The 26,991-nt window shown below is 50.5% G+C and overlaps 1 protein-coding gene across 4 annotated transcripts; it reads left to right on the top strand.

Annotated features, from left to right (window-relative positions):
- The first annotated feature begins 30 nt into the window (after positions 1-30).
- On the top strand, positions 31-26,896 carry LOC126576290 (uncharacterized). 4 transcript variants are annotated; one of them, XM_050237499.1, is made up of 7 exons: positions 31-91; positions 8,235-8,451; positions 15,284-15,328; positions 15,435-15,595; positions 23,318-23,418; positions 23,490-23,607; positions 23,687-26,896. In XM_050237499.1, the coding sequence occupies exons 3-7, from the start codon at positions 15,292-15,294 to the stop codon at positions 26,009-26,011; spliced, it is 2,742 nt and encodes a 913-aa protein (XP_050093456.1). In that variant the 5' UTR covers positions 31-91; positions 8,235-8,451; positions 15,284-15,291; the 3' UTR covers positions 26,012-26,896. The 4 variants fall into 4 exon arrangements, with proteins under 4 accessions (XP_050093456.1, XP_050093455.1, XP_050093457.1 ...); XM_050237498.1 differs by having other exon boundaries at positions 43-211; XM_050237500.1 differs by having other exon boundaries at positions 43-255.
- The last annotated feature ends 95 nt before the right edge of the window (positions 26,897-26,991 follow it).

Below are 26,991 nucleotides of genomic sequence, written 5' to 3'. Positions count from 1 at the left end.
GTTCGTCGCTTGCGGTGGCGTTCAGTTCCCCAGCGACGCTCGAGCGCGACGCAGCAACGAGCAGCAGTAACATCAGTGGCAGCATATACAGGTCTCGAAGACAGAGGCTCGCAAGAGACTTGAGCTTTCGCGGTTCGAAGACGACGACCACGATCGTTGTTCCACCTCGCGATCGCGTTCGTTCCCTTCGCGTTCGCATTCCCTTGTTTAGGTTGGTGTTTTCATTTGTGCTTTCCTGTGGGTGTCTGTGTGCTTGTATGTGTGCACTACGTTCGGTGTGAGGCGTTTGTGTTTAATACGATTTCTATTGATTTTCTCGAAATTGCTCTGCGTACGTGCGTGCGTGTGGTTGTGTGTTGTTGTGTGTCTGTTGTGATGAAAAGTGTTGTGTAGCAGCTTATGCGACAGCATAATCTCCGCGCCGACCTCCGAGCTGTTTAATCTTCGATCGTCTTCGTTCGATCGTCGCTCCTTCGATCGTCGCTCCTTCGATCGTCGTCGTTGCGCCGATGAGATGAATTGAGTGAAAACACCAACTTTCGCATCCGTCTCCGGTGCGTGCGTGTTCGGTTGGCACGCAGATCCGGTGATCCGGTGAGTGCTTCACCAGTTGAGTTGAGGCAAGCAGTGCGATGATACGAATTTGATTATTGATTATTTAACTTGAGTAACACAAAACGGAACCCCAAGCAAACAATCGACGGTCATAGCAGCATCTTGGTCTCTCTTTCTCTCTCTTCGAGCGTGCTGCACACTTTCCTTCTTTCCTTCCTTCCTTCCGGGGAGCTCCAGAAGGGAGGATTGGCCACCAAATTTCCGGGGTGAATAATCGGCAACGGCAGCGGCAACTGTCGAGTGGTGTTAGTGTTTGCGGCGATTTGTTACGAGGCGGCAGCGGCGCACCAAAAAGTGACAAACGCGCTGTGCCAGTCAGTGCGCGGCTCATTTGCCTGCTCAACTGCGCTTTTCGGTCTTTCCGGTTCGCGGTACGGTCCGCAACGTGCACCACGAGTGTTGTGCACTCCAGCCCAGCCGTGCAGCACACAGCACGAACAAGCAAAACGAAAGGTAAACGGAAACGCTTCTTCTCTAACATAATTATGCTCCACGCGCACGACACTGTTCGGGGCGGTGGCGGTGCCGTCATTTTGTTTGTTTTTGCTGCAGTTTTGGGCGGCGAAAGTAAGTCGCACTCGGCTCCCCAGGGGCAGGGGAGCGGGTGGGCGGGATAGGCAGAGAGAGATAGAGGGAAAGAGAGAGAGAGATGCGAATGAGACGCCGGAGCGTTAGGGCCACAGGCAAACCTTTCCAAAAAGGGAGTCGCGGTTCGGTCGCGATCGGTGAAAAGCAAAGTCAGCTCAGCCCAGCGCAGCGCTAGCACGCGCTAGCGGACAGGAAAATCGAGAAAATTCCTCGCGCTCACTCCGCACGGACCGGACCGGTGCTCGGTGCAGCTCGGCGCGGGGGTTCGAAGCTGGCTCGAAATTAAGCGAGGTACGCAAAACGGGAAAGCTGCACGAGTTCCACCCTGGCCCTGGCTGGTGTATCTGGGTGTCTGTGTATGTGATGGGCACGAAATCACGTTCCGGTCGGTGGTGATGCTCTGCAGCACCACCAGCAACAGCAGCATGATGTTATGCTATGGAGCCGTGAGCTGCGAGTTTTCTACCGAGCATCATCTCATTAATGGTTTGAAAAAAGCGCCAACCAACGTTGGAGAGATTTTCGAATTCCTGTTGCTCGCTCGACCGGGACGCACATCTTCGTGGTACCAGGGTTGACGATATGATATTTAAAAAGCGATCGCAAGAGTAAGCAAACGTTTTTTCCCCGCCGTTTTTTTGTTTTGTTTCGCTTGGACACCAAAAGACGACAAGCAACAGAAGACAGTAGAATGTGATGTCCTAGTATCAATCTGTTCTTTTTTTTACTCGAAGGAATGAGGGAATGCAAATCAATCTGCACAAGCACACGCAAAGAGTCAGAACATTAGCATAAAGAGCACAACGCTGGCCACGTAATGGGCTAAATCCATTCTTCGCCATTGCTACGATCGAACGATTGCGATTGTATGCCGGGCCAGGGCAATCGTTTGACTTACAAATGAACCGCCACTCGGTGGTCAACACCACCGCTACATAGACCCATCTCATTGCAGCTGCATCTGATTGTATGGCAGCATACAATTGAAGAGTCGTTTTATCGGCCATCTTCATCGTCTTGCAACCTGCTACCGTGCGGAGTCGTTGCTAAGTTTTCACTATTTCCAAGATGGCGAGCTGATGCTCGTGTTCTGCGCCTCATCTAGCAGGCCATCTTGTGTTGTGTGGATCGAACGACCGGCTGCACGGTGCGATAGATTTGAAATGCTAATTAACATCTCTATCGACCATCGTGATCCGTGGATTATAGCCACAGAACAAGCTCACGCAAGCACAAACGATCGATGGCTCCATTCTAGAACCAAGAAGCTACAGCTCACCGGACCACTTTCGCGCTTACTTTTTTCTGGGTTCGACGGCCACCACGGTTTGATTATGTCGCGATCTGCGCACGGTAGGTGGTCGCTGTTAGCGTTGAAATTTTATCTTCTCTCTCGGGGTCTGAGTTTTATTAGGGGGCGGTTTGTTGGGGGATGGTGTTTTTTAGTAATCACCAACTGACCGAAACCGTGGGAGATCGTGTTATCGAGCGCGTGCGGTTCCTTTCATGCGGTGTCATCCATCTCGAATTCGGTTGATGTCCTTGGTGTGAAGGAGGAGGAATAGATGGACGGTTGGCCTTTTGCGAGTAGCCCGATCACCTTCACGCTTCGACCCGGCTGTGCCCAGCTGTGACCTTTGTGCTGACCAACGAAATTGTTTTTTTTTTTTCCTTTTGCGGTCTAATCCGGTTCGTCCTTTCGTTGGCCTTCACCGTTATCGCCGGTTAGCTTAGGTTCCTTAGGCAAATGTCATCGTTTTGTGTTTCGATGAAGATCCTCACGGAGGATTAGAGAGATCATCGCGGTTCGCGATCACGAGTGCGAAATGAAAGTAAACAGCAATTCCCAACAAGCAGCATACATGAGGGTGCATATGTGACCCGAATATGCCACTCATCGAGCATGCTTTCGCAGCTTTAACCACCAATCGGGGGGGGGCTGGACTTCACTTATTAATCTCAGCCCCAGCCCCGCTCCGCGAGCGTCATGCAATGCAACGCACGCCAACGACGGTAACGATGTGTGTAATGATCGTAAACCGCATAAACATGTTGCGAGGTGCTGCAGCCCTAATGCTGGGTGCCGATCCAAGATGCCCACGACAGTGACGCCGAGGTTTATCTGGGCAGGAGCTTTAACGCTTCGCCAGACCGTGGGGGGAGATCACAGATCACAGTTGCCAAGTGCTGCGCCGAGTGAAATGCATCGCCAAGAAGCGCAACAAATCAACAAAACTCTCCTCCTCGTCGTCGTCCCGGTGGTAGTCGTTTGAACGAGCTTGCTCACGGAGCAAACCTGTTGGTGCTTGAGAGAGGCATACGCTGCATCATTAAATTCACTTTCCACACCCGGTGCCGGTGGCCAAGAGACAGCTGCCAGCCCCAACCAAAGGACCAGTTGTTGAGATGGTGTTTAAGTTTTGAGAGATTTTGTTTTCATTCCAACAAACACACACAGACACACACTCATCATTATCATCCTCCTTCTCCTGATCGGTGCAATCGAGGGGAGCGCTTCTTCTAATGCCAATTTTCGAGCCCAATGGGCCCGTATAGGAGCCGGCCCTTCAGCTGGAAGCCATCTGTCAGGTGCTGGCTTCCATTAGGCCGCACTCCGAGGACCGGAAATACGGGTTACACGGAACGAATCGCATACGCGAACGGCCACGGAGCGATGATTTCAAAGCGGATCAGCACAGTGTGTGCCATTGACCACGCGGTGGGAAGAGAGCAGAAAGTGTCGACACGCAGGCGAGAGGATCGATAACAATTTGTTACAAGTTAGTAGCGATTAGTGTCGGCTCGGCTTCACGCTGCTGCCTCGGTTGCTGCTGTTGCGGAAGACCCCAGCAGAGAGAGGTCTCGATGGACGCCGCAATCAGCGGCGCATGTTTTGACAATTCCACTTAGACGTGCTTAGAGCGCTTGTTGAAGCTGATGCAAAATGCATTTCACTAATTGGTTTTCGTCCCTCTTTTCTCACCTTGCAGGTGCGTCGATGCGATTGGCGTGCGTGGAATGGGTGAAATTGAACCCAAAGTGGCCACCAGGTGTGGACAGGTAACCCACTGCACTGCCACCACGCAAAGCAAGTGAACAAAAAACCAATCATAATAAAAAAAGGGCCTCGCTGGGCTGGTTGGTCGATGGAGGAAACATAATTTTCAACCAGAGACACAGGACAGAGGCGGCGTTCGCCCACAAAAAGGGGGAGGACAAACTGTTGAGACCGAGACGCAAGCCAAAGCGAGTAGCGAACTGCTATCAACTCAAGAAAGGTGGTGAGGGAGTAGAATCGCTTCGGGGTTATATCATCGAAATCGCGCTGTCGCCAGGGCCGTCGCCAAGTTGCGCGATCCAATTTCCACCTTCCTGGCCCGGCTTCGATCGACCAAAAAGCAGCATAAGCAAAAGAGGGAGAAGAAAACAAGATCGAGCGTGCGCAAGGGTCACCCCTGGAACCGGGTGAGCTGGATCGAGCTGCCCCGATGCTGCAAAATGCAAAGTAACAAGCGCATAATAACCGCATCGAACCGCCGCAGTGGCCACCGTTACCGTCATTCCAGGGGAGTCCAACGCGCGCACAATCACGGCGCTCGCCGTCGCCGAGCAGTGAGCGAGTTTTGGTGACCAGAGCACCACCAAGCACAGGGCGAGAGAGACCTCACTGAGGTCGTTCGTAGCATAGCCAGAAAACGAAAGCAACCAACGAGTAGAGGAGCCCATTATGCAATAATATCTTTTTTATTAAAAAGGGGATCATAAAGTGAACGATCGGGAGCACAGCATAAAAGCACAGTTCAGTGCATTGTGCGCCGGAGATGATCCGGTGACCTGTGGAGGCTTGTTCACACTTTTAACTGCCTAGCTGGTCGTTCGAAGGAGAAGAAGAAGAAGAAGATGTACGACACCACAACGACCACGGACGAGAACGAACGGAGCAGGAGTCGATGGCGATCGCTCGGTGTCCATCTGTTGGCCGTTCTCTGGATCTACCTACGCTTCATTGTGCTCGCTATCATCATCTTCTACCTGGTAGAGTGGTACATCCGCGAGTATGATCACGATGAAGAGGGCAATGAACCGAGTACGCCAGGGGTTACCGGAAAGGATGAGTTGTAGATGCTCGTAGACGAGAGTGCATTAAAGTAGAAAATGTCATAAATAAACGTAAACTACCATGCAAACATGCTTTTGTAAGACGATGATCATTTCTGGCACTGGAGAGAACGTTACAAGATGAAAGGTAATCCTGGGCTGTCTGCGAGCGGGATTGCGGCACTGCCGACTATCGGGGTTTGTTGCTGCAAGTGCACTGCCAGTGCGCAAACGCAACCACTTTGAACGCCATTCCGCGGAACGGCCAATCCGTGAGGCAAGAACTTTTACGAGCAGCCGCACTTACTTTCGTCGCAATCGAAATCGAATACGGATTCGAATTGGTATAGGCCGCTGCAAAAGCAAGCAAATGGTGACCGGCCAATCGACCGGTGACCTCGCTCGGCTCGATTCATGATCGCAATCCATAATTTTCGAGACCGCGAGACGCGGCGGGAGCAGCAAACCGAACCGCCAGCCGGAGTGGAGTGGTTAGTTCGGCAGTAAAATCACTCTCCAGCGGCTGTCGGCGGCTCGAGAGCTCGAGCGAGAATGTCGTAAGCAGCTGGTCTCTGGTCTCAAAGCCAAACGTCGATCCGACGAAAAAACAAACGAAAAGTATCAGCCACAGTAACAGCATTGACGGCCATGACGGGGTGGTGCGCATGAAAGTTGAACAGCTCAAAAGGCCGCTCGAGGAAAGCAGCAACAGCAAAAAACGGCAGCGGCCCCAGCGCGACGGTTCGCGAAAAATCCGCAAATTCGCGTTTTCCTTTCGAAAAAAAAAAACCAAACGCCCGGCCATAGAGGAAGGGAGTTATGTTGGGAGTAGCTCACCTCACCTTTTCACGGGGAAAATGATTTCACTAATGAATGGCTGCCACATTTGGAGGTCTGCCGCTTGTTCGTTCGGGGAGTTAATTTCGTTGCTTGTTGTCTAAGCGCCATGATAAATTATGATGTTTTTGTTTGACTTTTCCTGTTGCTGCTGCTGCTGCTGCGGCTGATGGCAGTTCTGATTGAAGATAAATCATCGCTTCGCTGATTATAGAAGTGATAGAGCGTGCAGAGGGCTTTATGGCCAACAACGACGGCTGATCGTTTCTATTGACAATCTCGGCTCGGTAATTGGTTGGTTGGCTAGGGTTGATATGGCTACAAGCTGTTAAGCGTAACAGTTAGCCGAACGGAACATATCCGTGATGAAACCGTGCTGGTGCTCCGCCTCGTCTGAAGCAGATTTCTCCCTAATAATGCAATAACTCGTTATGATTTTATTTGAAAAAACATAAAATTTTATGTTGGAATCTCTCTATGAGCAATAGGGTTTTACAATCGAATAAATGGCTTGATTTGCCGGTAGGGCTTGATTACAAGCGAGCAGCAAGAACCAGATATTGGACAGAAGTTGCATGAATGAAATTAGAGAGCATAATGGAATAAAAAATGAGCTAACAAATGTTGTCTTTACATTCCGTTTATTCTGGATCAGTGCAACAGAAAAGAGGTATTTCAAAATGGCGAATTATCGAGTACAAACCTACTGATCAAAAGACGATCATTCATGAATACACCTTTGTAGCTTAGTTTTTCACTTCCATCTGTTATGCAAAACCTCTAAACTCCTAACAAATCCCTTTAAATGATAATCGAGACAATAAAAAGGAAGGTTCCTAAACGACTTCATCCGTACTGGGATTCCATTTATTAGCTTAAAGCACGATGGAAGCAGTTCAATGATGAGCATGGGCAACATCAATAATGCCTCTCGCCGCCCCTTCGCCAACAACCATCCCAACGCGGAACGGAACGATCTCATTTGATTGATACAAATCGCTCCTCCTCCCCGTCACAACCTTGATTGGCGCTTTTACCTGAAACCCCGTTTTACGTAACGTGGAAAATGCTCGCGTACCATCGATCACGATCGGCGCTACCAAACGCGGGCACAAGAAGGGCAGCGGCATGCTTTCAGCTGGCGTGCATGACGCTACGGCACGGCCAGAGCTAGTGGGCCGAAGGTTGCAATATGACGATGCTCCAATCCAATTCAACTCAATCCATCCGATATTGCTTATGCTAGACGGCGACGATCAAGACGATGACGATGCTCACCATGTTTCGTCTGCTGCGAACGCAAATCATTGCTTTCTTTTACCCCAGACCGATCGGCCACCCACTCCATTCCGTTCCGTTCCGTTTGATTTGGTACCGTTCCGGTCCTTGGCCATTCGTCCGTCTGTCTGTCTGTCTGTCTGTCTGCCATCGCTTTCAACGCCGACGAGGCACGCGAGCGCGTGCGTTAGTGCAGCAGCACTTCAGCGAGTGCATTTCGAATACACGTTCGGCCGGTGACCGCTCTTCCTCCCCCCCCTCCTTCGCCGCTCGTGCTTTATGTCATCGAGTATCGAGAGGTTTTTTTTTTTGAGGCAAGCCCCATGTCTTTAAATGAAGAGAAGCGAGTGAAGGAGCTACAGTAAGCGTTATGTTTCAACGTCAAGCGTCCACTTTAAACCAACAACACGCCGCAACAGCCGCACAGGTTGCATCTTAACGAACGGTTGTTTTTACTTATTTACTAACAAGCGCTTTGGTTTTTTTTCTTTTTCTTCGACAGATTTCACACTCATCACACGTAGACGGTCGGACCGCGGTGCAAGGTGTGGCAGCACCATCAACAAATCAACGGCAGCAAATCAACGGCAGTTTGCTTATGCGTTTATGATTAAAACACACATACGCACGCACGCACGCACACATGCAGAGCGTGAAGAGTGGGGAAATCAAATGAAACTGGGCATGCTATCAAAGCACTCCAGGAAAATGAATGATGGCTAAGTGACTCCAGAACAGAAGCCACTGCGCGGTGGTGGCCATTTTCGTTCCGTTCCATCTCTTTAGCTCGTTACTTATCATTGTGTTTCATCGTTTAGGCTCGTTTTGTGTGATTGCATGAAGTTTTCATAGTGCCTTAGTGTCTAGGAGAGTGCCAACAATTACTTTCGGACGTCAGTGAAAAAGTTGAAGGCCGATCGATCGATTGGCGGTTGAAACGAGTGCGCTGCATTGCGATTAGCAGCGATCTTGCACGTCTCGGGAATTCCGCGCGAGACGATAGGTCTTCGGTGCTGCAAAATAGATAACAAACAGGTAAGGATTGGTGGGCTTTTCCCGGGGTTATCGAGCTCAAGGTGGACAAGGCGGACCACTGCACGACCTTCGTATGACGTTCCGGGGGTTTTTCCTCATCGCACGCGGTGACGCCGGCGAGGTCGAGATGCGTTGATGGCTAGAAAATTATTTCACCAGGAAGTTCCCCCGGCAGCAGCAATGAAGCGCGTGAATCGATTCCGGGCAAGGTTCCGGAGGCAATCAACATTCGCTTTCCGTCCGCTCAATTCCGTGGCCAAGTGCGCGATGAAGATGAACAAGAATGCGAGGGGAGGCTATACGGAAGAGCTTGCACGCCAGCATGGGTCCTTGTAGGTAGGAGATTGTCCATCATTGAGGGCAGTGCTGGTTTATTGTTGGATGCAAAACAGGGCAGCCATTGGGAACTGATTCGCTTCCTTTTTATTCGCGCCCCAGGGACTCATTTTTGTGATTTTTTTTAATGAATCTCGTATTAAACTAGATATTTTCAAGAATATTAGGAATAGGAGGAATATTATTAAAGGAAAATGTAGAAAAAAATACACTCATGGCAACAATTCCTGGCAGCGATGACGGCATGGTTTTTAAATCGAAATTCGTTTCCTAAATGATGAGTTCGTTCCTCTGCTTGTAGCCTGGAGGAACTTTTTATCCGAAATTTAAAGTTCTTCAATTTTTAATTACATTTTAAATTTCAAAAATGTAGGCTATGCTTGAAGATTTTTTTTATAAACAATACTTCTTAAACTAAAATGATCCAATGAATTAATAGTTTAGAAGGATCAGTTTAATAGTTTTAATGCTACTATAGCAATTCAAAAACGTTCTCCATTCAGGAAAAATCGTAAGAAAATGTCTAACAGAAAATGTCTAAACACGATAAACAACCTCCCTTGAGCACTTTGCCAAGCCATAACGTCTTCGTGATGGGATGCAGCATGATGGTAGCGCGATTTGCCTACCATCGCTACCGAATTATGGAATCACCCTTAATTTTAGGTAACACAACGACACAACACCTCACCTCGTGAGAGTGATCGAGAGTGAAATTATGAAATAAACAGCCAATCAATCGAAGCGAACGAAATCGAAATCGAAAGCGAATACCCCCAGGGGAGCTCTCGCCGTGATCTCGCCGGAAAGTGAAACACTTCGTGTGCGTGCATGCGTGCCCGGGTGTGTATCCGCGGCAGAAAGCTCTCCACGCTTGCTCTACTTGAGCGAAAGATGAGCCACGGTGTGAAAAGCCACGATATTAACACGCCAACACCTCACTTTTGGGAAGAGAACTGAAACTTGACAACAGGAGATCTCCAAATCTGTCACCAGGAAGCAAGATTTAACCGAACCGAAAATCGCTTCTCTTCCGGTTGAGTGAGGGTTGCGTTCCATTTGTTGGGTGCGTTTCATAATTCATGAAACAGCCCGCACCATCGGTTACACCACGGTCGAAGGTCATACCGAATTGCTGCAGATCGGCGCGCGCGTGGCCACTGCCGCCACCGCCGTGAACGAATCTTAATTGCTCCAAGTTGCGTTCCGTACCTGACGGTTGCGATGGTTGGCTGGTCGTTTCAACATTGGCTTCAACAGCCAAGAAGAAGCCTGCAGCTAAGACCTGAGTAACGTTCTATCGCCTCACTCGAAGCCAGTTCGTTGTCCATCCAACATCCAACCCTTGTTACCGCCACTTCTAATCCATTCAAGCACCTTTCGAGCCGAGTGTGGAACACCGTGAACTGTACCGGGAGTTGACAGTCACTGTCTGTCTGCGCCAGTGCCACAGTGAGAAGGTGATTGTTCCATTCACTTTTCCAAACTTCACAGCCACACCCGCCACAGTGACGCACAACAATCCAGCCGGCCAGCCAGCCAGCAGCAGCTGTTGAGTTGCAAGCAAATTGGCTCGATCTCCCGGCACGGAACGGGTCTTAGCGGATCAGGGGAGTCTAATGAGTCTTTTGCGCTGGCATTAGATTGAAAGGCAAGCCTCACGGACCCAGCTGGCCAAGGCCTTGCACTGGAACAATCGCTGACTCGTAAATCGCGCAACTCTGAGCGATGGAATGATGATGAGGGCAACGTGATAATGTCGGACAAAGTGTATGCGTGTCCCTTGGCTAAAGGGAAGGGGGGGCAGCGAGCATAAATCCCGCGAATCGCCCATTGCCACTCACCGGTTCTAGGTTCCTAAAGAGCGAAAGATCATTAGCTTCATAATAAATGATCGAGCATAGAGCGACTCGAGTATTGACGGGACTAGTCCCCCAAGGTTATGGTGGTCAACTCACCGTGGACTGTGCAGGTGGGAACCACCATCAGCTAATCAGGGATCGCTTATCGCTGTGTCCTACTAAGCGCTCCGGTTCGCGGTTTTTGTGTAAGATGAAAATCCACTCACTACAAAAAAAAAAACACACAACAAACCCGCATCGGCAACGTGATCCACAACCGACGACGGAAGTGGTTCGGAAAGTTCAGAGATAATTTATTCCAAAAAGGCGACATTCAACACCAGCCAGACCAGCGTGTTCGTGAGCTACCAAGTGGTGGTCGCTTGCTTGCTTGCTTGCTTGTTTGTTGTGTGCGGTGAGCGCTGGGATTGGGAATTGAAGGTCGTCTTTGCGTAATCGTGACGTCCGCGATCAGGACGGTGTGTTGTTGGCGTGGCTGTCACCAGGATTGTCACAGGCTGCAGGGCGGACAACATGCAAATCCACTATTAGAATCCGCGCGAGCTTGTCGAGTGATCAGAACGAACGAAACGTCGGTGGTTTGTGGATTTGCTGGAACTGGTTTACTTTCGCTTGCGCTTGCGCTGTCGAGGTCCCTTCCTAGTTCTTTGCCTAGCTGACAGCAGCAGCAGCAGCAGCAGCAGCAGCAGCAGGTCTCGGACAGGACAGTAAACGTTCACGAGCGTGCAACCAAAGCGACTCTCCTTCAAATGCTTGACCGCATTCGATGAAGCCGTGTGCAGCATAACATGTGGTTCGACGGGATCATGATCGGTATCATGGGAGTCGTTTTGTCGGGAGCCAGACTGCCCCCGGGACCAGCTGCCGTACCGCCTGCCGTCTGGTTGCACAATCAATTCGCGAACAGTCCACGGCACTGTTGCTCCAGTTTTCGGTGCCGAGGAGCGCACCATGCATTGGCCTCGTGCCACAAGCTACCCTGCAAGTGGATTACCGTCAAATGCAGCGAGCGAGAACGTTACGCTGTGTAACGTACACGTTCACTTTTACATCACTCTGCGCACTGCTGCTGCTGCTGCTCCTCGGGAATGAACTTTCGACGCGACGCAGTTCTGGCTGGTAATTCCAGTGCGCATCGCGACGCCATTTGTCAAGTGACCATCCCACGTGATTGTGCGACGGCAGACTGGCTACTGGCATTCGGAGGATTACTGGCAGCTCTATAGGTCAAAGTATGACAGCCATAAGACATCGTAAAGGTGCTGGTACTCTGATGACGATGATCGTAAAGAGAGATTTGCTCATATGCTCCCTCATCACTGACAAAAGCGACACATCAACTCTAAGCGCAATCATTGGATTAGAGAGGGAGAGAGAGAGAAGCGAGCGCGTGGCTAAACAATTTGGGCATCACGGTGACGGTTGCGCCAAGAAGAACATCATTCGTTTGTTGCTGATGCGATCGAGTCGAGTCGAGCTACTCTGCGAGTGTGGTGAAGGTTTGCACGCTCGCAATCGTTTGTTCCTTTCCAATTTCGGATGCACGCGAGCCGTTGAATTAGAACGGCACAATCCCGGGATGATGTAAGTGAACCCGCCACCGATCACCGATCGCATCATAACTCCTCGAGAACGTCCTGGATCTGGATCGTCTGGATCTTGGTGCGAATCGCGATCGCGTTTATGTAACGAGGTTCTGGCTTTAACCTCTGGCATCTCTGGCAGTCAAGATCGAGAGAAGATCGATGAACCAAAGATCGTGATGCGCGCTGTTCGGCGATGAAGCAATTGACTGACTGCAGCCAACAGACAATGCTGCTTCACTTTCACCTCCATTCAAATCCTCCTTGCTGCGCTACGATTTGCACATTTTAATAGCTTCCTCTACTCGGCGAGACTTGCATTTTTGCATATGGAAACTACCAGAAATCGTTGCAAAATTGTATCCTTTTCTGGGATTCCAAGGACCTCTTTTAAGCCATCGTGCGGTAGCGATTCATACTCAAAACACTCATTCGCTTTATTGCGAAACTTTTTCACTCCTCGACCGGCGAATAGCGGCTCTCAAGGTGATCACCATTAGTCCGGACGATGTGGTGCCGTCGTCGTCGTCGTCGTTTGTTCTGGAAACCTCCTTCACAGCCGCACAGGCTGTTGGCACTGTTGGTGACGGCATTCGATGGCAAAAATAAGCCATTTCAAGCTGGTCAAAACAAACACAACCGTTCGGTGGAGGTGCCGCTCACTGTTGCAGTACCGGGCGTAGCGGTGGCTCGCTGTAATTAAAACCGAAAGCAAGTAAAGCAGAACCTGACCAGGCTCGCGGGGGCTCGGTGAACCGGAGTGGCCAAAAAAGGAATAAAAAAAAGCGACCAAACTTTGGTTCCTACATCACGGTTCGGCGTGTATCGCCCATCAAGGCGCTGCTGTGCAAAAGTGAACGTTTGCTGTCGCTGCCGAAGGACATCGAGTATTGGAAGGTGCGTTCGCTAGTTGCTAGTGGCCGCGGAGCCGCGGACCAGCTTGCACTATCAATCTTGTTTTACGCGGGACTGGTTCTTGGGCGTATGGGAGTGAGAGAAGAAAGAGCGAGACCGAGCGAGTGAGAACAGCACGAGAACAGAACACGCCCGGTAGTAACTCCGGACAGGTAGCATGCCACGAACTGCAGCGTACGTCAACGAACCGAGATCAACTTGCTAGTTAAACGAGAATACGAGTCACCACGGGACGGGACCATGGAAAGACAGCGTGGGGAATGGCTTTCAATTTCATTTAAAATGCGTCTCGATTCAAAAGACTTCAACGCAAGCAACCAACCTTTTCGTGGTTCTCTGAGAGCTCGCTACAGGTACGGTTTCCATTCATTATGCACGTAACGCATGGTGCTACGCACCCCGAGACAACATAATTTACAATGCCACAGTGTGTAGCCATTTCCATAAACCATTAAAGGGCCACGCGATCGCGATTCTTTATCGGAGACCCCGACAAACCGGCTTTATGTGTTCCGCCAGTTGAGGCGCGGAGATTTCTCGTGTTCTCTCGTGGCTCGGGCAGAACCTGGCGCACAATCCGCGCAACAAAGCAGGAAGCAACAAAACAAACAACAAATGCCAACAACTTTTATTGTTGGTCATGCTGAACCGACACATAAGCGCACATAAAGAACGACGAGGCCCAACCAAGCTGTGGAAGGGAAAACAAAAAGCCAGTAACTCAAGTGATGTGAACTTCAGGTGCTGCCGCCCAGCTTCCGCACTGTATCGTCTTCCCCGGACCGGACTTCAATCGGTAGCAAGCGTTTCACGCAGCAAGCCACCGTGTTGCACCGTACCACCGTTTTCGGTGACCAGCAACATACGCCAGCGAGGTACACGGTAACTTCCCGTCTTTTTTCCGATGCGGTGCGCCAGCATCGCACACCCACCAGCAGCGGTAACAGCAGCGGTAGCTGTCAGCTTAATGACCGGTTAAAAGTTATGACTGCCAGAGAGAGCCCCGTCCCCGTGCCGTGCCGTGCCGTGCCGTGCGGCCACAAAGAACCTCCATCACCGTTGGGGCAGCATGGAAAGAGTCGAAGAACATCTTGATTGTCGCACCAATCGTTGCGGTGATTGTGTTTTCGGACGGACTCTGGTGGAGACACGAAAGGTACAGCGTCGTGCTGCGTTCATGCTGCGGTGGCCAAGTCGCTACACAAAAGCATTCAGTGACGGAGCAATGCGGAAGCTCTGGGCTGGGCGGCGGGAGTTTTTTTTCTCGATGGCTCGGACAGTGTCCGTTCGTCCGTTTGATCTCTTTCAAATCGGCCCCCGATCACCGAACCGCCGCGCCGGTGCCATTAACGGGGAGGCTCGACTTTGTTCGACATCGGCACGTTATGACTTCCGGCAGGCGGCGGGATGTTTGGACAATTGTGCGCGTTCGATGATGATCGGGATGATGGATCCTTTTCAGTTCACTCCGTGGGTATATGGTGCTTGGAGTGCTCGAGAAGGAGTACATTATTGTAATCTTTTACAGTTTATAAGTCGATACACCAACTACTTGAGTCAGTTCCTTAAAGATACCTAACTGGAGACCTCAAAAATCTTTTGGAGATACTCTGTAGTACCTTAAAGGGCAAACCTTTGATGCCTGACCATCGGTAAACGGCCACTCGAATCGCTAGCAACACTCGCAACACTCTTGAATCAGCAAAACATAATCTCAGCGTCTCTTGTACCAGACGGAGGCGTCAAGATATGACCGAGAGACATGAGTCCGACGATTCATCAGTTTGTGGTACTTTGATTGAGCTGCATGATAGCACCGATACGCCTGGCCCGCTCAGCTTTTTGGGGTCGTTGCTGTTTCTCATTGCTGCCCCATGGCCATGGTCCGGTCCGAGACACAACATTATACGATCACGCCGACGAAGATGCCGGCGGCGGACGGACAGGGACAGGGACAGTGATGTGCTCAATTCGGCTCGCTTCATTGAGAAAACGCAGTTCGTCAAGGTCAGCGAGCGAGCGAGCGTGCGCACGGTGTTTCCTTATCTGCAACCTCATCGCGTCGCGTCCCATTGGCGCCCTCCTGGCAAACAAGCCCTCTAACTGATCGTACATCTCTCCCGCACTTATTCGCAGGTTAAAGTATGAAAAAGATCCGCCGATGGCTGTTACTATTTGCGGGTGAGTAGAGGCCGTACACGTAGGCGTTATCGAACCGTGTCTAATCCGGATCCATTTTGTTTTGTTTTTTTTCCCCCTTTTCTTTTGCTTCTCTCATCTCCCGCAGTCATTATAGCGCTGATGGTGCGAGTGGACGGTTTGAAGGCAACGTCGTTGATCTTTGGCCGCGGTCCAGCCACCACCAGCACGACGACCACGACGACCACCAGCACGACGACGACGGCCGCTACGTCAACCACGGAAGAGTCGGCCGAAGCTGAGGACGAGGTAAGTCGCCAGAGTGGCAGTAGTGCTACCTACCAATGCCCAGTGGCTCAGTGGCTCTGGTGGCCACGCTGTGGCCTAATTTTGTGGCGTCCGGGGGAGGGTTTATGTAATTTCGATTCGCGTTCCTCCACTCCACGGGAGACACAGGCGGCGGAAGACATTGCTGTTGGTCGGTGTCGGTGTGACGTGACGCGTGAGTTATGCTGCGATGCGTGCCCTCGATGCAGTGGGGCAGCGTATCGCGGTAGCAGCAGCTTGGTAGCTACCAAGGAACTAGGGAAGTTGTTCGCGAAGCTTCATTCAATCTGTCACGTGTCAGTACGTTCCGTGGGAGGAGTGAGTCTTGTAGAGTGAGCGTGACCCCCTTTTTCTTCTGATGCAGCGCTCCTGCAGCTCATTGTAAAAATGTCACCCTAAGGTCCCAAGGCACGAATTCCGTATCCAGCCGTGCCCCAACACAAGCACACACAAAACCATTAACCTTCTTCGCCTTCCTTCGTGGCGCATCCGACCCAAAACCGCCATCGACGCGCGCCAGTGACGTAATGTTGCACTGCGTAGGTCTTCGGCGCTCCCCCCCTTTCGCTGTCGACGAAAACTGGATTTCGGGCAATGGCCTTCCCGTTCCCGTGGCGCTCGAGACCTACTGGCTTGGCATTTTTGGCGGAAAGGAGTGTGCTCGGGTGCATCCGCTAACCTATCATCCTTACTCAACACAATAATAATAATAACACCCCGAGGATCGCATCCAAAAAGCCGCAAAACCACAAACCGCCTGGCTGCCTGACTGCCTGGTGACGTAACACGCTGGGGACCGTGGCTGTAACGTGCTTCGAGCAGCATCTTCGGTGGCTTATAGGGCACCTCATTAACCCAAGATTCCAACGCAACGCAGACTCTGATAAGAGAGAGAGAAGCTGCATTCATTCAACCCCTTATGCGGTACAAGGTCAATCGAGCCCTTGTTTTAGGGTCTTAGGGCCGCCTAGAAAAGGGAGTAGGTCTCGTTAGGGCTCGTTAGTTTCGTTAGTTAGATTCGTCTCAGATTACACCGCCATAAATTAGGCTGATTAGCAAGCGAGCAAGCGGCTAAATGTACGCAGAAGCCTACGGCAGGATGGAGTATTTTACATTTCGTTCCGCGGCCACCTTTAGTGAACGAATTCTGTCAATTTTATGTATCTGAATCCAGTTTGCCACTGCTCCCTAGAACATGATGTCGGAGTGCGTGTTCAACTGATTTGCATAACAAGTTTTCTGGACGATCAACAGACTCCGTGTGATCTATTCTGCTGGTGAAGATGTTGTCATAGATACGCCAAAGAGATGGCACGAAACGTCAAAACAGGTTTCATGATGTTCAACACTGGGAGTGAGTTCAGATGAAACGAAAATGAAGCAATTTTACACAGATAGGTACAGTAGATGCTCTAGTAAGTACCTTTGTTCTTTGTAAAAGTATTGGAAGCTACAAAATGGTCTTTTTTAGATGTGGTCTTCGATGGAACGCCGCCAACTATGACGCACAACTTTTGTCAACAGTTCAAGGTCACAGTGTACTTGCGATACGTTCCCTTTTTAGTGCTTACTCAGCGCAAACAGTATACAGCACAAGTTCCAAATTACTTCCATCAACAAGCCATTGGAACCACAAACCACCGGATCAGCGCAAGCTTTACAAAAAATCCTTTTACTTCACCTCGCCTCCATCTCGAAAGTTGTCCGAGCTACCGATTCACCGGATTACCTAATGTTGCGTAGAAAGATTAGCACCTACCCCGCTCCTTTCCTTCGCTCCCCAAAGGCTTACCACGTAATGGCCACGCCGACAATTCTTACCTGAAGTCGGCCAATGCCATGGAACATTTGTTTTTTTTTCTGGTGATTTCGTACCACCGCAAAACCGTTCGGAAAATCGGGTCAGTGGGGGGGTCTCTGTGTGGCCAAGAAAAGTGAAACCAACGATCGCGCCCGCGCGCTCCTTCCTCGACCTAATTGGGTGCTAATTGTCAGCCGAACTGCACCAACTCCATCGGAGGGCGAACCGATTTGACACGTTTCGTGTCATGTCATGACCAGCGGCTGAGCTCCGGTGGTCTGGTGGCCTCAAACGCCTTACCGTGGTTCTGTGTTGAGTCTAGTCGAGTTGGAGGGACAAACCGACAACACCGTTCACCGTTACGTATGAGGAACTACGGGGAACAGCTCGCTACAGCTCGCGAGCTCTGATGGATGATGGACAACATGGTGCGCAAGACATGGTGTCTAGCGGTGGCCTAGGTTAGTTCATGTAATGTGTTGAACGCAGCGCAACTGTAACTGTGCACACCGGTCATAACGGCCGCACAATGACTACGGGATAATCGGTGGGCCAGTAATCGGGAAGCAACGGGACGACACATTCCGGCGAACCAGCAGCAGAAGTAGAGCAAACGGTGACCATTGCTACTTGGTAAAGTGCAAAAGTCTTTATGTAACGTCATGCTGCTGCTGCTGCTGCTGCTGCTGTCTAGTGTTATGCCATTTGATCTAGCCTAGCTTCATAACCTAAAAAGCATTACAAACACGCGGTGCACGTCATACCGATCCGACATGCCACGGTTGATCGGAAAGGTCCGTCGGTCCGTCGGTTCCATTGGCAACCAATGGTCAACCACTTCTCCCGCTGTGTCCACGTCAGACCATCACCGTCAGAGGAGGATCTTCATCAATCATTTATTGAAATGGCAATGCAAACAACACTCATAAACAGTTGCATCGGGCTCGAACCTCACGGTCTCGGTGTCTTTCGTGGCTGTGTTGCATAAGATAAGAACAGCCTAATGGTGACCGTTGTCGAACATTCAAGTGGACGTCGTCGTCATCGATAACATGACACAATAACGTCCTCGACGGGGGGCGATGTGCAAATGAAAGTTGCCATCGTAAACCATTTCTTAAGGGGGGATAAAGTATTTTTTTTATTTTCCGTGACATTCACATTTTATACATTCTTCCGTAATTGCTGATGCTTTCATGAATATAGTGTACATTTTTTGGATCAATCGAAGTAAAACTGAAAAAGATATTGATTTTTGATAATCCACCCTTCAAACAAGGCTCACTGCTACCAGCTACTTTGAAGCGCGTTTCCTAAAACCAACGTTTTCAAAGTCGGTACCCATCGTACCGTAAAATCTGCTGGACCGATCGATTTGAAAATTTTAACACATTATCTCTACAGTTTTTACCGGATATTCCCGTCAATTTTCCATAAAAGTGGTTCTTTTTTTAAAACAATTTTGTTAAACTCGTTTTCTCGAGCAAAATCGTAAAAAAATCGTCACTTTATCAACTTAAAAAATCTGCCAAAAATCGAAAAATTGGAAAAACAACAAAAACTCAACGAGACTTCCTGGATAAACTTCTAATCTATGAAAAGAATATTGGTTTGTATTTTTCGGATAAGCCATCACGCAGCTACGATGCGCACCGTTTTGTTCAGAATCAAAAGACTTGCCCCTTAAGCGACGATCCCGGTTTGCTGCCCAAAATTGAAAAATTGAAAATTCAATGAACAAAAAATAAAGTAGAATAGGTTCTTCACAAATAATCGTCAAAAGTGAGCCTTTTTTGGACCCGAAATAACCTTAGCCCCCCTTAAACTCGCTCTTGGACAAGAAGCGATGGCTTTTCTGCGCGTACCGCACACACCATGGAGATGATCTGTGGTTGCTGAGTTCATATAGGCAAGCCATCCAGTCATCATCAGCGGCCGGATCAGGTTTTATGTCGCGGAAGAAGAGACAGCAACAACGACAGTTCACTAACCTTCCCAATGGCTAGTTCGGAGCATCCAGCCGCGTGCGTGCGTCCAGTGGGCGTTGTAATGACACAATTAGAATGCAAATCTCGTACCCCTCGTGGGGAGGGGTGCGGTTCTGTTGTTTGATGCCCCTGTTCTGCCCCTGTTCTGCCCCTGGTACGGGGGAGCTCTCTCTCTCTGTCTCATACAAATTGTCTGTTGTTGAATCGAGACAGCAGTACGGTAATATCTTTATTCCCATACACCCCGGACCTGTATACTTTCACAATTGGAGTCAGTTCAGGTCTCGTATGGGTTGAGAATGAGAAAGCTGCTCCAAATGCCACGCTGCCGGTGACGTTGCTGCATGAGCTCAACTGCAGTCCATTCCCGATGTCGTCGTCATCAACTATCCCACGTCGAGCAAAACCTTGGAACGCACGAGCCGAGGCCAAGAAGTTTCGCCATGCCAAGCGTTCTACCTCTCCCTCCACCGAACTCCACCATTGCGACACCTTTAACCGCCCTCCGCGGCAATTGAGTTTTGTTTTAACGCAGTGCAGCGTGTTTTGCGTGTTTTTTCGTGCAGCGCTCACGATCGGCACGGAAACCTTGGCTCAATGGACCGTTACCAAAGTTCTCGACCCCTCCAAAAAACTCTCTATCGGGCCCAGCAGCACGTGCCACTTGGCACACGAATCCGACGGTACCCGGTATTGTGCATTGTGCATTGAGCTGACGCACGCGCGCGCGCGCTGCCGAGAATTGCGTGGCAACTTGGAGATTGTGGAAGGGGAGTTCGACCTTTCAGCCGCCGGTGGTTTGTGGTTCCGACGGCTTCATTCTAAAGGGTCCCACACAGGTGTCGTTCACACTCGGCAAATTGCAGCCAATGTGCTAGTTATCTTGCTTCTTGCGTCTTGCGTGTCTTGGCACACACGGAGCACCGGACCACCGCACGCACCGTCGCCATTGGGTTTGCGAAAATGTCAGATTGGTTGTCTTCCCATGGACTCCCACTCGTGAGACCTTATGGAGGGAGGTGTCCAAGGGTGTAATTGATAGCCGTCTGTTACTGCCGGATAAGGGTAAGGGCGACTGTTTGGCCTACCGGTGTCTAATGGTGTCGATGACACACATCCAACAGCGCATATCGGTTATGCTCATTAACCTTAACCTATTAAATGGACTCCCGATAAGGGTCACGTAAGGGTCGGTTAAGTCGATTCACAAGTAGTCGCGCGCTCCACAGGTCACTTCGATCACGTTCGGTTCACTTAGATCGCACGCAACAAACGGCAGCTCGAGTAAAAAGTTAACGGGAATCAACGCTGGCTGAGGGTGTCCGAAACCGAACCAGTTGCTCAATAGTCCGAGGCCATTGATTGGAAATCGGTTTGCATAAATGGCGACCACGACGTTGAGATGGCACGTGACCAGACGTGACTGTTGGCGAGTGTTGCGGGACGGTCCAGCGGTGTCATCGTCGTATGTCGTGTGTGTTGCCTTTTAAGGTATGGCTCCTGGTATTCAACAACCTTTCTTTCGATGGATGGGCCTTGGCCTGCGGCCATTACATGCGGCGATGCTTCTTCGCTTCGCGGCGCGATCGAGCCCTTTATGCAAATCGCGGTGCTCTTCCGGTGAAACAGGACGCAATCACCATTTGTACCGTGGGTTAAAGCACTCGCATTCCTGGTGACCTTTCTCCTTGTGCGTGAGAGTTCAGTGCCTTGAACTTGACCTGAGCCTTTCATGAAAAGAAAGACTTGTTTCGAGCATTTGTAGTCCGAGGCATTTAGTCAGAGATCTGGGCCACCGAATACTACTTTCTGCTCGATTTGCAGACGCTGCAAACAATCCTAAAGCAATGTAGTTGCCCCAAATTATGACTTAATGACAGCGATCGGCTCAAAGGGAATTCCAAATGCACATCAGGTACGATGTTCCGATGACTCAAGAGGCGCTTTCAGTTCCGTCCGTATCCGTTCATTGGCATCACACTCACGCCACGACGAAATAAAACAAAATACCCAGCCGCTTGACACAAACACTCGTTATTGAAAATGGCAAGCAGGACAGCACACGATCACCGCCCGCATCGGAAGTGGTCCCGTTAGTGGAGCGCCATCACCACCATCGAGCGGCTAAGGCTGAGCTAATTTCTCTCCGATCCAATCCATTACAACACCCTTCCTTCTGGGTGTCCTTCGACGAATGGCAATCAGTGCGTGCGATCAGCGCGTCACGATCCCGTTGCTGCCCGAGGCGGTTCGTCGCTTTGGCATACAAATCACTCACTAGCGTTGCGCACTGTAGCTCTGGGCACCTTAGATAATTTGTTTCACACCCTTCGCGCTTAGATAATAACCGAAACGGGCGGTGGCGCAGTGTTACCTTCGAAATCGGAATTGATAATCAAATTTAAGGTGGCGCATTTGGTACTTCCATTCCAAAAACGCTCTGGACGACATATTAATATTTAACCATTTCTGGGGAGTGATTCATGATTCACACTCCGTGCTCTGTGAGGAGTCAATGGCGAGTGTTTCACTTAGCGTTTCCGTGCCAGGAGACACCACCAAACGCAATGGCGGACAGATTGTGCAACAAATAAACTCCTCAATCATGGGAAAGTGCGATGGGCATTTCGTTTTGGGTTTTTGGATTTTTTTTTGTGAATTTTCTCAAGAAGAAGTATCAGCACCACGCAATCAACAAGCGTTTTGCTTGAGGTACAAAGGATTGAAGCGGATGGATCATGAATTAACACACACCGTCCCTGGACCCTCCAACGATGCGAACTCATATCGATAAATGGATAAACGTTTCCATTTGTTGCCGCAACGAGCACTACCGCTGCCAGACCATTTATCACACGTTCTTCTGGGAGGATCCTTTCCACTTACCTCGGCTGAGTGTTCAATTTTGAGCAGGCCGATTATGCAATCAGGTTCAACAGACCGTTCAATGGCCAACTGGGTGCCCGAAGAGACAGGAGTGCAGCGCAGAAGAGTGAGATTCTTTCATAGATTTTGCTCATGATCGCCATCAACCACTAATGGAGTTGCCGGCATGTTGCGCGATGTTCAACAACACATAAGACCGTGTGGATGGAGCGCGTGTCGAATTGACATTGCATCTTGATATATCTTCATCCAATCTGTCTGCCAAATGCTCTTCACCTTGCCATAGAAAAGCCCGTAGCCGTTTTTGGTGTCGATGCGCTTTTCACGTCTCTCGTCGCTCATCATCATCATCATCATTTTCGTTTAATTCATCACTCGCTGTGTGTGCGTCTGTTTCGTTTTCTTTCTCTTTTCGAAACTCTGCCACCCGCTCGGTGCGGTGCGGTGAGTGAATTTGAATTGCATTCAAATTACGCGTTTGCTTCCTTCTCCTCGATTACGTATCACGTGCCGTGCTGTGCGGGAAGTAGTAGGTAGGAGAGAGCGGGAAGGGGTTTGACAAAAAAAAAACAGTAGAAAACGGTACCGAGCACCGAGTGCGCACCACGGAAGTGCCACGGAAGTCGGAAGTGCGCTGCATTGCCTGAAGACAGATTGGCCGCTGGTTTGGCTCCGCTTGGGCCAAACCCAAAACAGGTGCACGATGCTGATGGTGATGGCGATAACGCCCGGCAACACCTTTGGTAGGAATGCAAAAATGGCTACCAGATGCAAACAACAATAGGAAACGAGATGAAAGATGATAGCTGATCGTCGAGTCGACGCCGCGAGGTGGTGATTTTTCGCCGGCTTGGGATCGCTACACAAGGCGCACACAACGGAAGCGCTCACGTAACGTTTGTTCACCTTCGATGAGTTTTCAATTGTTTTTTCTTCGTCGCTGGCGCGCGCACCACCGATCACCGATCAATCGTAGAGTGCAATGGAAATGGAAAAAAAAAATATTGATGATATTGAACTGAATTGCAGGTCGCGGACCAGGGTGAGGATGGAGCGACGAAGGCACCGCTCACCGGCATACCGCAGGTCGATTACGTCTGGGATCCGAACTTGCCGCGTGAGCTGCGAGGGTAAGCAGTGACCGTAGCGACCGCTGGAGCTTCCGAAAAACGCTCTTAACGACCTCTTTTATGACTTCCAGGTTCAATCTGTCCAACTATCCCTTCCTGGACTCGGTTCCGACGGAGGAGGACATCGGGTTCACCTGCGATCCGAAGCTGCACGATGGATTCTACGCTTCGATCAAGTACAACTGTCAGGTGAGTGTCGCTATCTCTCTTTGTGCTACGAAAAAGGGATCGATTCTAATTTGGTTCACTCCTTTAAACCCCACGACAGCTCTACCATCACTGCATCAACGGAATCCGGTACGATTTCCTGTGCGCCAACTATACCGCCTTCGATCAGAAGACTTTCATCTGCCATTTCGCGTCCGAGGTTGACTGCAAGAACTCACCCAAGTACTGGTTCCGCAACGAGCCACTGTACAAAGCGACCACAACGACGACAGTGAAGCCACCACCAACGACCTCAACAACTCCTTCACCAACCACGGTCGCCTCTCGGCCAAAACCTCTCCGTAAACCGGTCAGAAGGAGGCGTCCACAGGTGGATTATTATTACTACGACGAAGAGTACGAGGATGATTACTACGAGGAGCGTAATCGACGCAGGAAGAACCGTCCGAGGAATCGGCGACCGATCTATGAGGATGATTACGAGGAAGAGGATCGATTTGAGCGACCAGCAGCGCGTCCGGTCGATCGTTACCGGGAGCGTGACCGAGATCGGATCGAGGAGGATGATGAGTACGAGGAACGTCGACCGATTGACCGTCGGCCAATGAAGACACGTAACCGGAACCAGGAGCGTCGTCCTGTGCCAGTTGATGATGATCGTCGAGGGTATTACGGTGGTGGTGGTGCTGCGGAAGAGCGACGCCGTCGTCCAGCGACGATGGCTGATGAGCGCAGGCGGCCACCGGTGGATTTGGAAGATGAAAAACCATCGAGACCGATGAGTGAACGGCGCCGTGTACCAGCACCAGATCGTGACGTCATTCGGCGACCATTGACGAACGATCGGCGATCGTTCGGTGCCGAGGGTGAGCGAAAGCCAGCCAAGCGTCCCATCTACGATGACGAGGTGGACGAAGAGTACGATTCGGTAGCACCGGCGTATGGTGGCAGTGGACGTCGTGGTGGTGGTGGTGCTGGTTCGGATCGAGGACGCCAACAGCAACAGCAGCAGAACGATAACGTTGTCACAGTGAAACCAGCCGGTGGCAGTATCTATGGTCGACCACGTGCCGCTCCTCGCATCAACCGGCCCGTCCCGTTGAACGAAAAGAGCAAGTACGCGTACGGTGGTGGTTCCGAGTCCGGTGCCAAAGGATACTCACCGAAATCCTCGACCACAGCGGCACCACCCGATCCGGAGTACTACGATGAGTACGATGAGGTAGTGCAGGAGCAACCACAACCTGGCCGTCGTGATACGGTCGCCGATAAACCGAGAAAACCAGCGGTGGCCAGCAGCGACTACAGTGACGCCGAATCGCCGGTGGCCGTCAGTGTCAGTCAACGGAAGCCACCGCGCCCGAGCGCTTCGTCCGACGTCGTGTACTACGACGATGTGATCGTGGCGAAGGAGGACCTCCCGTTCCGGCCGGTGCCGGGAAACGTGCGGAAGCCGGAGCAAACCGAGCGTATCAACAGCCGGGACAATTCCGAGCTGGCGACCGGCTACAATCGGTACCAGGCCAACGGCGAGCCCAAGGGACGAGGATCAACCAAGCATCAGCAGGGGAAAACGACGATCACGACGACCACGACGACGACCAGTACCGTCGGCTCGGTGAGTCGCGTTGAGGACGAGTCCGGGGTGGACTCTGGGGAAGGAGAGCTGGACGATGAGTATGTGCCAGCGGTGCGTCCGTCGGTGCTGCCAGCACGCCCTGCCGCAGCCAATCTGTATGCAAACTTTAAGAACAAGAAGCAACAACTGCAGCAGCAACAGCAACAGCAACAGCAACAGCCACAAGCTCCGGCTGCTTCGGCTGAACCTGCACCAAGGCAACCACTGCGTTCGACCAAGAGACCGTTCTTGCCGAGCCGTGGAGGCAATCCTTATCTGGCACGCGGCCTACAACCGGTCGGTGTGGCAAAGCAACCGCTGGCGAAACCCTCGGAAACGGAAAAACCAGCTCCGTTCCGTATCGATCTGGACAGTACGACCAGCGCACCACAACCACAGGGATCTGGAAAGCGAAATCAGCAGCAGCAGCAGCAGCAGCAGCAGCAGCAGCAGACGAGAGAATCAGCTCCACCACAACAGCCGCAACAGGAGGTGGTGAACGTGAAGACGCTCGATGAGCTGTACGATGATGAGTTCGATGTGACGCTAAATGATGCGCTCAATCCGACACTGAAACCGTTGACACGGTCTGCACCGGCACCAACGAACTATTTCCGCAACCGTTACGTTCACCAGCCGGATCAGTCGGAGTTTGTGCCGTTCGAGCCGGCCTACGCACCGTCCGAGTTCCGTCGATCGGCTGCCATACGTCCACCACCGGCTGCCATCCTTTATCACTCGCACGGTGGTGAGACGGGTGGTTTGCAGCGGCAGCGGTACGAAACGTACGGTACCTACCAGTACTGAGCCTGCCCCTGGGCGGGGTGGATTTAATTTATTTTTACGCGGAACAAAAACAAAAGAACAACTGAAGGAAATCGGAAACGGAATTGGAGGTGAAGTGGCCGGATGTTGGATGACCGCGAGCGATGGCCAACTGTGACCATAACGGGAGGGGATGTGAAGAGGAGAAATTTGTAAATACTTAGAGTGAGAGGGTGATGTATGTAAGGGAAAGCGAATGCGGGAGGAAATGGAGGTGGAAAGTGAGAGATCAAGAGAGAAACTGGAGTAGGAAATGGAGCAAATCTGATCGGAGATTAGCTTAGCCCAGTCTGTCCATACTAGCACTATTCTTGGCAGGCTTCTGGATGTCACACTTCGTTAACCTTTGGCCAGAATCTTGCTAGCGTGGACGGAGTGGCGCACGCTATTTTCCGTCCAAAAGCAAAAACACATCTGACTATACACGCTAAAACAAATACTCAAACAGGCGGAAGGCGCATTACAACCCTCTCTCTCACGTGATATAACTTTGAAGGAGGAGAAGAAACCCAATCATGTGAAAAATAAAAAGGAAAAAAATATATGGAAACCGAGAAGAGAAGTTACAAAGTTGGAAGAAAGCATCACGATGAAGGAAAATCCAATCATCGGCCAAAAAAAATGTAAACGATTATAACTTCCCAAATACGAAACTAATAATGGGCTCGATGCAAAGATGCTAAACATGGATACGATAGTAGCGACACTTTATTTTTCGATTTAGGAAGCGATAATAATAAAATGCAAAACTACTCACAAACGAGGAATAAGGATTTAGGAAAGCGAGGGAGAGAGAAAGCGAACGCGTAATTGTAGGACGCTAGAACCAGTAGTGTGGAAGGAAGAAAATAAAATTTTCTTTTAATAGCTTTTCGACTTTTCCTCTTGATAAACTCAGAAAGAAAAACTTACTCAACATCAAGCAGTGTGGCTCTGATGGAAGAACTTGAATGCTTTGCTTT

Source organism: Anopheles aquasalis, chromosome 3 (genome assembly GCF_943734665.1).
Source record: "Anopheles aquasalis chromosome 3, idAnoAquaMG_Q_19, whole genome shotgun sequence".
NCBI lineage: Eukaryota > Metazoa > Arthropoda > Insecta > Diptera > Culicidae > Anopheles > Anopheles aquasalis.
Note: the sequence above shows the minus strand (reverse complement) of the source record. Positions and strands in the feature narration are given on the sequence as shown.

Excerpts from the sequence above, each read along its gene's own strand:
- LOC126576290 (XM_050237499.1), top strand. The coding sequence starts at position 15,292 with ATGAAAAAGATCCGCCGATGGCTGTTACTATTTGCGG. Across the intron at positions 15,329-15,434 it reads ATGGCTGTTACTATTTGCGG|TCATTATAGCGCTGATGGTG; the intron begins GTGAGTAGAGGC and ends CATCTCCCGCAG. Across the intron at positions 15,596-23,317 it reads CGGCCGAAGCTGAGGACGAG|GTCGCGGACCAGGGTGAGGA; the intron begins GTAAGTCGCCAG and ends ACTGAATTGCAG.